At 44.4% G+C, this 13,821-nt stretch overlaps 1 protein-coding gene across 1 annotated transcript in view; it reads left to right on the top strand.

Annotated features, from left to right (window-relative positions):
- Positions 1 to 13,821, top strand: part of LOC119383231 (bromodomain-containing protein 8) — an 81,898-nt gene that overhangs the window by 38,001 nt on the left and 30,076 nt on the right. The window contains exons 6-8 of the mRNA XM_049413082.1: positions 305 to 479; positions 9,481 to 9,749; positions 11,067 to 11,447. Of these exons, the coding sequence (XP_049269039.1) occupies positions 305 to 479; positions 9,481 to 9,749; positions 11,067 to 11,447 (825 nt within the window). The remainder of the gene's footprint in view (positions 1 to 304; positions 480 to 9,480; positions 9,750 to 11,066; positions 11,448 to 13,821) is intronic.

The raw sequence follows: 13,821 nt of genomic DNA, 5'->3' as shown, positions 1-13,821 counted from the left end.
AAATGGTATATATATAATAAGCGCATTGCAAATGGCTGTAGCCTTCTTTTCTGCTTATTTTAGTCACAATGTGCCTACATCAGAATAAAGGTTAATCATAAAACGAGAACATGGTACCCAGAGACCCCTCATGCAAGGGACAAGAACTGCTCCCAGGGACATGTTTCTTATAAAGGGGTTTGACTAGTGTTTTTGTGTTTGCGTGCACCAAATCTCTGCATGCTTGTATCCGAGGCTGCTTGTGGAGCTTTGGTTGTTCGCATTTTACTTATCCTTTATCTTTGTTTTCACTCCGTTTCTACAGCCCCAACGCTATCTAAGCTGCTGGAATTGCCCCCTAGCACTCCTGGTGGCTGCCTCCCTTCACTGCCATTCCTGACTGCATCACCATCAGTTTTGTCACCAGTTGCAAGTCAAGCGACCACTTCCTCACCCCTGGAGAGCAGCAACAGTATGGATACCACAGCTGATGATACCAGGTTGACCTTTTTTTTTTTCTCTTCCTTAATCCCCTTGTGGCATCTAAGGGGGGATGTGGTGATTGTCACTAACTTTATTTCTAACTTTACTTATAATATAATTGCAGTGACATTCCTTACATACGTTTGCTATTGTGCACATGTTCTTGGCTGTTAGCTGCTGTTAGCAGTGCACGGGAACTAGGTCTTCCCTCTTTTTCTCTGTGTTGTTGCGAAGTAAGGATAGCTGCACAGCATGTTCGGGGAGCAGCGACACCCTCGTTCTGGTCATAATTCCTTCAGACACTGCCAACAGCTACTTATGTTTGACACACTAGTGCCTACGTGTTTTGGCTTGTTGTCATAGTTTAATCCTTGAAGCACACTTATCACAACTGGGAGGAGCAGTGACAACTCATTATCACGATGGTCATCATGAGTGCTTTGTTGTAAGTAAGCCTAGAATAGCGCTGGTTTTCCTTATTTTTAAGCATTTGTCTTGCCATACCAACGAGCTTTAGCTTTGAGAGAGAGGCTTGGCCAGCTCCAACCTTGACGATCAGCTAAGGCTGGTCACGAGGACCCAGGGTGCGAGCCGAGCCTAGGGCATCATAGACTAAGGACACCTCTCCTGAGCTGTCTTCTCAAATAAAGACGTTAATTGTCTCCCTCTCAGGCAATCATGGCAATCACTCCCCCAACTCACGCCTGTGATTAATAAATATTGAGGTGGCGCATAAACACTGGTGTGTTGAGGTATGTGTGACTAGACTTTAGTGTTAATGTAAGCCGATATAAAGCTGATAGTAATGCTGAAGGTGAGTAGATAAAACCATAGGTCGGCAAAAAATGGTGGAGCTCACTCAGACTCACCCAAGAAATATATTTTGTGCTTAGGGCTCACTCGTACTTAGACTCACCAATATTTTCCTGAACCGGACTCACTCGGACTCAAACTCACTAAAATTTTCCTCAACTGGACTCACTTGGACTCAAACTCGTCAAAATATTACTCACCCGGATTCACTCAGACTCGGACTCACGGCCCGATCTGAGTCTGAATGAGTCTGTGTGAGTTGACTCGTGAGTGAGTTTGCCGACCTATGCTATTTACAGTCAACTCTTTAAACAGAACTTCAGGTGACCAGGGAAAGGTGTTGCACTTAACAGGAACTCCGTTTACTGAGAAACAAAGCTGAAGGGTAGATAAAGTGCTTTCTGAGAAGCGATTACAGTCAAACCTCGTTAATACGTACCCACTTTAAGGGGAGACACTGGTCTGAAAACTGCTCGTCTCAATTTTTAGTATTTCTGGCTGAAATTTACACACAATATGTATTTTCGACTGCTGAAAACAAATATGCAATTACTTTTTGTCTATTGTGCACGGATTGTAAGATATTGACTGTTCCATACACTTGCATTCTGCCCAGACTTTCGACAGCTTTCTCACAAAATACCTTTATGAATTTGATATCACTGCATCCTTAAAGACCAGAGAGTGCAACATAACCATAATTTAATTTTTAGCTGTATTCATTCAAAAGTTATGGCCTTAACAAGTACACTAATGAGAAATCAGAAACTGTTGCTTAATTTTACTGCTAATTAAATCACAGTTATTAATAAAAATGTTGTAATTTCTTGGTTTTCTTGCACTAATCAATGCATAAGCTTTCAAATACCGCAAAAATTATCAAAATCTGATCGCTACATCAAAAGATATTGTGGGCAACAGCCTATAATGTGATGAAAAATGTGGTTTTGAGAAAATGAGAAAAGAAGTTTAGAAACATGGTGGGCACTTATTTTGAACTGGAAAAGGCCTGAATTGGTGTTCTTAGGATAGTAAAGCCACCAGGAACATAGTCATCATTATTCTTCTTAGTATGGTTGCTTTTCACTCTGGTCTCGCTGGTGATATGTTGCATTCTTGCAGCTGCCGATATCACTTCCTCCCGAATGCATGAGCAATTTTGAACTTCTAACGACTGCCTGCTATTGCACTGTCATCAGTTAGGCATCTCCGCAAAATGGCGGACAATGTGATGATGCACCACTGTCTAGCTGAAGCATCCTCAAGCATCCAAGATGGAAGGAATAATTTACCCTGTGTGATAGAAATGCACCAATGCTGTGTGAGCACTTTTTTTTTTTAAGCGCAATGGCTTCGCCTCTGCTAGATGAAAAGCGTTCTTGTGCTAGGAACAGCTAATAGAAAAGTGTGTGTTTCAAATGAGACCAAAATGGCTGTGCTACTTAATGTGGTTCCTGCACGGTGTGCTATTGAATGGGACTTTTTGAGGTGCTTTGGTGAGCAAAAATGGTCATGAAACTGACTTCAAGACCAAATAACTCTACAAGTATTCATTACATGTCTGTAATATTTTGGAAATGACTTTTTTAGACCTTCTAGATTATCAAAAAAAATATTTCAGAAAATTGCTTTTTTTCAAAATTTTCCCGCCTCCCAGACCAGTGTCTCCCCTTAAACGTACTCACGGTTAAAACGTAGTTGCGACGAATCCCCGACCGAGTCCAATAGAGCCGAATGCATTCGCTGACCGCTTAAGCCGTAGTGGTTCGCCCTATGCCTACCGGTTAGTGCGTACCCTGCGTACTGTGATAACTTTTTTGTGCCATAAAATTTTACTGCGCCCTCAACTTCCCGACGCCAGAATGTGCCGCCTAAGGTCTTCCGCCTTTTTGAGAAGTGCGCAGATCAGTCGATCTCCGATTCTGACTTCCGCGCGATTGCGGCGACGCCTTTGCGAGTAAGCATCAGGAAAGAACGAAGGCGAGGTGGCAACCACCGACGAATGCGCCGACATGACTTATCGCCGACAACCTTATCACAATAAGTATCTTCAGCTATCTGCTCGGGTACGCGTGCGGCGCAGCGCTACTTTTTAAGCCTACTGCACACTTTTATTAGGCGACAACCTGAACGCGCTGGGCCGCTGATCGCTGCCGCTTCGTTGTGCGCGGCCGTCTTCAAGGCTGAAGTTGAAATAATGGCACAAATGCTCGGGCAGGGACGAAGAACTTCAGCCATGTACCAACTAGCCCGATAGCAAACGCTACTAAGCCATCATCAGGCGCACACCGCTTTGTAGAAGCGAAAGCAGATCGCCGTTGCGTAGTTGGCGTAGCGGGTCGCGGGCGCCGAGAAACCTCGCTGCATTGAGGCTATCACAGTAAACGCACGTGTACAATACAGCAAGCGTAGCGCGGTTGTAACCATACTGCACGCTTTTATTAGGCGACCACCCAATGCACCTCTGTCCGCTGCCAGGACCACTAGAGCATCGCGGAGTGCGCATCGCTTGCATGAAGCTCGTCATCGCTGCGTTAACCGAACAAGCTACTCGCCGCATCTGTGCACGATCTGGAGCGAAGTGGGTACGAACAACATTCCCACGATAAATGCGCGCGTGCGACACAGCAAGCGGCCCGGTAGTGACGGCGTGAGCCGAGTAGGCGACGCGCTACACGCAACTAGCCGGGAGACGACCGGCTCCACGCGGCCGTACCGCGTTTCACTGGAACTTTGAGTTTTCGTTTAGTAGCAGATCGCGGTTAGACGCACGCACATATACCGCGGAAAGCAGACACCGTCCGTTCTGTCGCTATGTCGGTCACTGCGTTGACCGCATATCCCGGACCCTGCAATAGTTTCGAAATGCTCTTCGGCGTCGCCACTACGCGCTATCGGGCGGTCATGCGAGTGTGCCAGGATCTTTTCTCCACTTTGGCGAAAAGAAAGAAAAGGCTTTGCGGTGGGTACTTTAGGCAGTATTTGCTGTGGCACTCTATTTATTTGCTGGCGGCGATGGCGTACGCTAGGAGATGCAAATTTGTACTTGGTGTTTAATGTGTACTACCGTTTAGTGCGTAGTTATGTCGCGTTCCCGGCAGGTACGTATTAACGAGGTTTCACTGTACTTTATTCCACAGAGCAGAGGTTCTCAAACTATGTTTCGTGGAACCATGGATGTCAGCAGAATTTTGCCTTGGGGAGTGCAAACTCGTGTTGCATTGGGCTGGTGGAGGGGGCAGCGCTGGTGTAGCTTGGGGGTTGGGGGGTTGGCAAGTGCTCGTGTGGCTTGATGGGGGAAAGCGCCCCCTTTGCATCCCCCTGCCGACGCCCGTGCGTGGAGCCCAGGAGGGTTTTGTAAAGGGCTTCTTAGGGTTCTATGAGCAGTTAGATTGACTGGAACCCGATCCCATTTAAGCCTGATTGGAACACCATTTATTTACTTAGGTAAGACAATTCACATTGTATTTTGGATTTGATGAATGAATTGCATGCTGTATCCACACATAGGGAGTCTGTGAGCAGTGGGAGACCCGCGTGACAGCAGCGTTAACCCATTCGCTTCCACAGCCGGCGCTATGCTGCGCTGGCCATCTGGAAAGCACTTCTCTTTGTACAATGTTGATAGGTAGCAGCACACTGCAAGCGTTTTGTTTGTTTGTTTGTTTGTTTGTTTGTTTGGTCTTGTTGACACCAGATGGAGATGCATGGCCACAGTTTTGAGAGCAACTGGCTCTAAAAAAAAGTTTCTCAAAGCCCAGACATGTTTCTCTCGTAAGCATGGCAATGCAAAGTAGTCGAGGCTTCTCAGAGGAAGATATTCTTCAGATTAGTTTTGACAGTGGTGCTGAAGGCGATCGTGTTGATGACAGTTTTTCTCTGAACATTGAGGATTGTTAAAGCTCTGACAATGACAGTGACGATGATGATGCTACTAGCTCGTGAGGAGCAAGTTGCACTTCATGTCCTCTCATGTTTTAGGGTTTTTCACACTTGTTAGTCACTTCGAGTGCATTTAATTTATAACAATGTTCAGTTCAAAGTAAAAGCATAGTTTTAACAGCGAAGCTGTTGTAGCTGGCCGTAGTTTGTCTGGTGTTGCAATAAGCTATCATCATTATGCCAGCGCGTACTCTCTTCATTGTCGTCTTCATCTCTCCTAGCAAGTGCGCCCGGTGCGCGCTCTCCCTCTGCGGCAATTTCTCCTGTGTGTGATGCAATAACTCGGATGGTCGAGAGAACGTGTACAGAGAGAGATGGAAATAAAGGGATAGAAAGAAAGAGAGAAAGAGAAAGACAGACATAGAAAGGAAGAAAGGAAAGATAAAAAGATAGGAAGACAGAGAAAGAAAGAGATAGAAAGAAAGAGGAAGCAAGAAATGAGAGAGCGAAAGAAGGAAAAAAGTCAGTTTCACCGCAAGGGCGAAGCAATGAATGCGATAGCAACAAATTGCAGTGTTATATGAAGTGAGGCTGGCAGCTAACTGTTTTGTATCCGATCTCGCGTAACTACAGTCGAACCCGACTATATCAAACCCGTTTACATCGAATTATCCTGTATATCGAACAACTTCTGAACATGGTATAGTTACAGTGAGAATATATAGCGAAAATTACGGTTACTTGGAACAAGAATAGCAGCGACTCCCGATATATCGAGCGTCAAGCGGGGCAAAAGTGCCCCCAGAATTTGGCTTTCCCTCGTAGCGGCGGGAAAACTGGCGCTTTTCCCTACCACTCACTCCAAAAGTGGTTTAATCCGGAGGCGCATGGCTCGCTCTCCCTACCGTGACCGTGCCACGTCAGTCGAGCCGCCGTCACCCCCCTGCAAAAAATTATCCTGACCCGCCCGCAGAGTTTGCTGAGACAGCCAATCAGGGCCTCTTGTACTCTCGTCGTGCGAGTTACCTCCCTGCATTTCTTGTTCGTTGTGCTCCACACCTTGTGCCTGTGATGTGATGGCTAGCGTTAAGCGGCAGAATTTGCCTTTCGCCGTAAAGCTCGAAATCATAAATCGAGTCGAACATGGTAAGAAGTCGGACGTCGCGGCAGTGTACAAGATTTCGAGTTGCACTCTCGGAACGATCTTGAAGAATAAGGCGGAGATTAGGGATAAAGCGGACAAAAGACCCGGTGCCCATGGTGCCCGACGCGTACGCATGGCCGTGTATGAAGACGTCGAGGCATCAAAATTATAAGACGTCTCTTATGATTTTGCCGCAGAGTAATTCAATATTGTCTAAATTAAATGTAGTTTAAATGCAGTTATCATCACCATTTAGTGGTTTGCGCAAACGTAAAGGTTTACGTACGTACGTAAAGCTTTACGTTTGGGCAGCTAAAAAACTTTACTAAAACTCGAGTTGCGGTAAAACGGTAAACGTAATCCGGTAACGGTAACGTAAAGAAGTATACGTTACAAGCTAAAACTCCTTAGTGGCTGAACATGCAGTAAAACCTCATTAATTCGAACTCGGTTAATTCGAAATGCTGCTTAATTCAAAGGATTTCTGCAGTCCCATATTTTACAAAGTAAATTTGAGTGGATAATTTGAAGTGGTTAATTCAAAAACTTTGGGTGCCATGTGCCAGTTCCCGATCCGGATTTTGCCTCAACACCGCAGAAACGATGGCCCTTAGGAGCCGCAAGGCAATGCACTGTAGTGATACTAATGAGTGACAGACGAAGCACCCCAACCTCGCTGCTGCCAGTGCAAAATAAATAAATAAATAAAGCGGTTTCATGGTCAGCTGAAATGTGCACCTGCGGAAAAGATGTACTTTAATGCAATACAGCGGTGACACGCGGGAAGCATGTCGCATGCTTCTCGCAACATCAGCGTGTCAGGATTTACCCATTCTTTCTGGGAAAAGAAAAAATAATAAAGGACAGTCTGACGGAATTCGCGATGTATGCGAACCTCTGATTGGCGATTGCTCCGGCAATTTGCGCACTTTGTACTGTTGGTGGAGTTCTTGCCTGCAACGCCTACTTTGAAAACTTCACAATGATCATGTTTTTCAGCCAAAACACATTGCGAATTCCGTCACACTGACCAATATTAAATTATTTATTTTACCAGAAGGAATGGGCAAATGGTTGCATCACGACGTGCTGACGCTGCGAGGAGCAGGTGACATGCTGCTTTTGTGTCACCACTGTGTCGCAGTGAAGTACGTTTCTTTTCCACAGGTGCGCATTTCAGCTGACCACGAGACCATGTTTTTTTGTTTTTTTTTCGTGCTGGCAGCAGCGAGGCCCATCGTTTTCCCGGGTTTGCGGCAAAATTAGGACCAGGTATTGCTGGAAAACATAACACTTGGGGCCTCAAACTTGCAGGAACAGCAAACGACCACCTCTGTTTACTTTCAGTAATTCAACAAAGCTTTTTGCATCCCACTTTTTGTATGTTTCATTAATTTGAAAACGTGCTTAATTCGAAGATTTTTCACAGTCTCAATGACTTTGAATTAACGAGGTTTTACTGTAATTTCCCTGAAACGTGGTGTGTCAAGTCTCTGGCCCCTTCAGAGGAAAATGACTTCATTTTTTTCTGGACAACTAGTAGCCTCTAGTAGGCACCGTCAAAATCTATGATGTTACAGCGAGTTGGCGCGGGAACTTCAAAGTTGCGTCGCCACTTGCAGTTTGTTTATAGTTGTACGTAACGCGTTACAAGTAATCAATTACTTATAATAAATTAATTTTTTTTTCAACTTTGTAATATAATCAATTACTTTTAAACTGTAGCATTCTGGGTAATTCAATTACATTTTCTTGTAATTGATTACCGGTAATCACTTTTTTTTCTAAAATCAAGTTGTAACCAGTCTTCTACGGAAGTTCTCATCCCAAAAATATGCGATCGCTCTGTAGGGACCCCCGTCCTGTCACACAGGAAGTACCTACAGAGCCTATTTTTTTCATCTTTTCCTCGGCCTTACCTGCAACACCTTACCCAAGCACCAGCAACAATGAAGCGCGACGCTTCATAGTGGACCTGACACTAGCATCGAAGCACTGCACAACTACGAGCTGGTGGACAAGGTGTTCCTACGTTGTAATACAGCCCTTCCCTCTAGCACATGCATTGAGAGACTGTTCAGTGTAGCAGCTGACATCTTAATGAGGAAACGTGGAAGAACCAGTGATGACAGTTTTGAAAAACAACTCCTGTTGAAAGTAAACAGCGCATAACACTATATCACAGAAGCCACAGTAAGCCTCCCAGCCTTCATGCAAGCCTCCAACCTTCTCTCTAACATGCAAGCCACAGTAGTTCGTTGTAGTTTAAGTAAACTTGTGTTATTGTGATACAGCAATAAAATTTTGAAAGAAAGTAACGCAGAAGTAATCGATTACATTTCTGTAATTGCTCAGTTACTTTTGTGGGGCTGTAATTGACCACTGTAATCAACTACATTTTAGAGGAGGTAATTGTAATTGTAATCGGTTACTTATTTTCTGTAATGTGTACAAGTCTGATTTTGTTTTAGTGCATTTTCTCTCTTACCAAGCGTCGTCTTGCAGCAAGAGTTGTGTTTTTGGTGTTGTGGAACAGTGGCCATGCACGCTGAGTGCTTTTAATTTATGCTTGCAAGTGCTGTTTGTAGCATGTGCGTAGGAATCAATTCAGAAAATCTGCAAGCTGAGAGCCACTTGTCTGCGTGGTTGAGTATTATTCTTGTAGCTGACCAATCACAATATTGGCTATTTTACGCAGCATTTCATGGTGGACACACGGGGCACATTCACGTATTGTAGCTCGTGGCACATCAGGTGTATGCATGGCGTGGTTCCTTCAGTTGCTGGTTTGCCACTTCCAAGTTTTAGCTATAAGATGACAGTGCGTGATGCGATCGAAAGTCTCAGCGAAGTTATTGAATATAGAACCTATCTTAAGCACGCATATCTGTGTCTGATAAGATACCTGTAGTCAGTTTGATCAGCTGTGTATCGTGTAATGATCCTTTTGTAAATCGATGTTGATGTTTAAAAGAGAAATTTTTGCTTTCTAAATGATTAGCTAAGCAGTGTGAATAGACACCGCATGCATTTTCCTTTGCTGATATCTCGAAGCCAAGAAGCTGATACCATGAGTGATTGTTAGACTACCATTCTTTCACAGTAATAGTGGTAGCATGTGTTACGTTTGTATGCAAGAGAGTGGAATGGGAATGAAGTGAGTGATCTTGTTTTTGCAGTGTACCAGGCTTGGTGTCATCCCCTGTGAAGCAGACTGTGGAAGACGTGACAGCACCAGTGGCCATTGAGCCTTCTGAAACACCTTGCGAAGTTCCAGTAGTTGAGACTGTGGAGTCCCAACCAGAGCCATCCCCTGCTCCTGAGGAGTCTATGGAGGTCACTGAGGATGTCCCTGAGGATGTTTCACCCCGTGAAACGGAAGCTAAAGTTGAGCCTAAGGAAGAAAACATGGAGGAAGATGTCGATCAGGCAGTCTCCCCAGCTGAAGGTAAGCTGACTTGCACTTTCATCTCAAGCGACTGAGGAACGCTATGGGGGAAAAAATACAGACAGTGGAACAGTTGTTTTGCCTTTCTCGTGGGTACAATTTCCAGTCACAGTGGCCCTATTTCGATGAGAGTGAAATGCAAAAACTGCCGTATGCTTAGGTTTGAATGCACATTTAGGAACCTCAGTTCGTCAAAATAATCTGCAACCATAATCGAGCAGCAGCTTTGGCACATGAAACTCCAGAAGTAAACTTTATGTTTTGTTTTGCTTCTGTCCTCTTTGATCTTTCCAGCGTTTCAAGTCTGAGTTGTGCAAATTATCTACTCTCCCAATCACACTGTTTATAGAGTTAAACCATACATTCAGTACTGTAAAAGAGCAAGAGTACATCTTAAAAATTCTGAATGGATGCCTCGGCACTCCTTGTCATTACTGCAGTTATGCTGTCTATCATACTTTGGTTATGTTATTGCTGTTAGCTTTTTGGTTGTCCATTATTAGCTGATCAGGTAATACCAAGACTTCGTTGGCCAACCACCGTCACAGTATGGATTGGAGCCCATTTTTTCAGCTACTCCAATGCTCTCATTTGATAATTCATTTTATTGTCAGTTAATTCTGTGCAGCAGTTCAACTCAGAATCAGGATTGGTGAATTGTCGTATTGTCTTCCATTTCCTCTCTCCACACCAGTGTTTAAAACTTCTTCACGAAAAGGTCCTATACAAGCGTCATGCCGGTCGAGGATTCACGTTAAGAGATGTAATACTGCATGGCAGAAATGTACAGTTGCACCAGGCATCATCACACCATGTGAATTGCATTACGGGAGGTGGGGGGGCAAAGCTGCCTACTCATTACAAAAGGCTGAGCCATAATCCATCCTTTTCATCATCAGCGATAGCATCAACGAAGTGTGCAGCTATGCAAATGCCCACACTGCCTTACAGTTTCATAGTGATTACTTTGCAAAATGATGATGAATTAGGGTGTAGTGGGTACTCTGCAACTGTGCTTGCAGTAGGTGCCTCAAGAAGGAAGGAGGAAGGAATACAAAAAGGAGAAGGCAGGGAGAGATGCCTCAAGAGAGTTTACTACAGTCACAACGGAAGCTGGAGGAGCAGCCTTAGAGCCCTTTGTAGGTGCCTCAAGAGAGTTTACAAAGGGCTCTAAGGCTGCTGCTCCAGGTTTCGCTGTGACTGCGCTGCATGTCACACGCAGGCCTCGTGTTTTTTCGTTACTTGTTTAATGTGTCAAGCTTAATGACTTGAGAACACTATGTTTACCAGTTAGACTGATTTTTTGTTTTGGTGCAGGAGAGTCTATGATGGAGACAGTTGCATCAGAGGAAATGGTCATTGAGACAGTTATTGAGGACTCCCTCTCATCCAGCGTTAATGTGGATGACGACAAAGAAAGCGTCCAGTCAGAGCCTGAGCATGGCACATGCACTGAGCAGGAGACAAAGCCTGAGAGTGAGACCAGCAAGGAGGCCTTAGAGGCCCCAGTGGAACAGGCATGTCCAGAATCGGAGTCAAAGGACAAGGATGACAAAGATGAGAAGGATGACATGGATGACCAGCTTGCAGCTGATGGGTCTGACTCGGTCAAAGATGCCACAAAATCTGAGGTCAATGATGATGAGTTGCCACCAGAATCCCCCGATGTGCTGCTGAAGAAGGATGAACAGACGCAAGGTGAGTGGCTACTGGTAAAGTTAGCCAAGTTCAAATGGCCATATGGTCTCTCTGGAGCAAAAGCAAATGTTGAATATCATATTATTCAATCAAATACTCAAAAACATCAAATATTTGCATAGGCCAAACAAATACATGTTTATTGTTTAGTAAAGAGGGAAAATGAGGTTTGCATGCATAAAGTATCAAATAAATTGGTTGAGAAAAAGCACTTTTAAATACCATATTTATTTGCATAATGATCGCACCCCTGAATTCTGCCACCAAAATTTGACTTTTTTTCCTTCCCACGCAATGATCTCACCCCAAACTTACCATCTTGGCGATGGCGGTTATTGCCCTTATAATGCCACATTTTCAACGTTTTGCGAGGCGTCCACTGTGCAAAACAGTGAGGTGGCACCTTGCTTTGCACTGTTTTGCCATGCATGAGGTGTGCGAGTTGCAAATCTGCCATTAAAAGCTATTGAGTTTGCGCTTGAGCACTGCACTATTCGGCATCATTTCTCTGTGTCATTAGATGCACCTTACCTCGAAACATTCAACAAGAACCGCGCAGACGCGCATAGAAGCGTGGGAATGAGTGAACACGCATTGTTAATGCTGTGCAACCTTTGCGTCGCCGCATGCAGTTCAGTGCATGGATCGAGGATACTGAGCTTCTCTTTGCCGTCTATAAATTGCCGACATGGTGCCGGATGGCACAATGCGTCCGACTTTTTTTTGGCCGGCTGCGATCACTGGCTTATCTGAGCCTCGCATTAGCACTTCCTCTCTGTTGCAGTACATGATCAGATAGAGGTTGCACTTGGCATACAGTCTATGCGATGTTTGTTTGGAACTTGGCCAAATGAGTGTCTGTTTACTGCTGTTTACTGTCACGTAGTTACCTAAAAAAGAAAGCAGCAGATCATCTGTTTCTCTCGGGCCCATTCTTACACTGTGCGAGCACTCCACCGGTAGCAGCAGAGCACAAATTGCCGCAGCAACAAATAAATGGAGGCCTGCGTGCATCGAGAATTTTGTTAGACCAGTCTTCATCAATATTCTGAATGTGTGTCCGAACGTGTGAACGTGTGCCTTTAATACAGAGTGAAGGGCATTTTGAACATTAAACCAGGAACAAGAAAAAAAGAAAGAAAGGAAAGAACATGAGACAAGCGCAGTCTCGCATTTTTCTTTCTTTCTTTCTTGTCCCTGGTTTATTGTGCAAAATGCCCTTCACAATGGTTTACCAATTTGCCCAACGCTCTGTCCTTTTATACAGAGATAGGCATTTATTTAGCCTGATACTTTACTTATGCATATTGTGGCAAACGTAAGAATTCCGACCTGTAACTTGATTTTTCTCGCAAAATTCTTACCCCACGTAATTATTGCACCCCCAAATCTCCATCAATTTTTCGAGAAAAAAAGCTCGGTCATTATAGGAGTAAATACGGTATGTAATAAAAAGTTAGCGAAGTAGGGCCTTTTTTGGCCGAATTTATTATATATAATAAAGTGTATAATGGGTTGATTGTAATATTTTTCACCATAGGCAATTATTTTTGTTATGTGAGGTGGTCTTTTACTTTGTTACGACCTTCATAACCAGAATAATAAAAAGAAAGTTATGAGTGCACTTGAATGTTCCACCACCCCTATGTCACGAAAATGCAGTGGCGCTGTCGTCGGGCGCTTAGTTTCACGTGGTAGGCAAAAACCGCTGTGCCTACGGCTGTTGCTGCTGTGTTTTTGCTGGTGCGTTGGCTGTTTCCCATCATGCAAAGAAGAAAAAAAACGGTGTACTGACGAGCTGCGTTGCAGTTACTTACGCAGGAAGGCACAAAAAATACGGAATAAGTGTTTGTCGGTTTTCTTTTTACGAAGACCGTTGCAAGAAATTGGCCGCAGCTTTGAAACATGAGAACTCGTCTGTGATGCCGGCTCATCGGTTACGTGGCAAAAACTGAGCAGCTTGCGCAGCTCATTTTATCTAACAAAAATGATTAGCTTTGTCAAAAGTGTGTCATTGTAATGTACCGCAGAACATTTTTTGGTCTTTTGTGAAGCCATTGTGAGCATCCTTACCACAGAGCACAAATACGTAAACAGTGTGGATAGCTTCATTCATCATGGTTACAAACTGCGGAAGTCAGACAGGTGATGGGTTCTCGTATTACTCGCGTGAACTAAAGGTGTGGCTCGGTTCATCAGTGCAGCAACGAACAAAAGGAGTAGGACTGCGGCTATGCTTTTCCAAATTGTATGCGGCTGCTATGACACACCTGACACAAGTGCATTGAATATTGCTGTTCTGGCTGCGATGCGCATTAAGAGATTTCCATGTCTGTCTGACTCCTCAGAGAAGTTGCACACGTGAAATGTTCAG

Source organism: Rhipicephalus sanguineus, chromosome 1 (assembly GCF_013339695.2).
Source record: "Rhipicephalus sanguineus isolate Rsan-2018 chromosome 1, BIME_Rsan_1.4, whole genome shotgun sequence".
NCBI lineage: Eukaryota > Metazoa > Arthropoda > Arachnida > Ixodida > Ixodidae > Rhipicephalus > Rhipicephalus sanguineus.
Note: the sequence above shows the minus strand (reverse complement) of the source record. Positions and strands in the feature narration are given on the sequence as shown.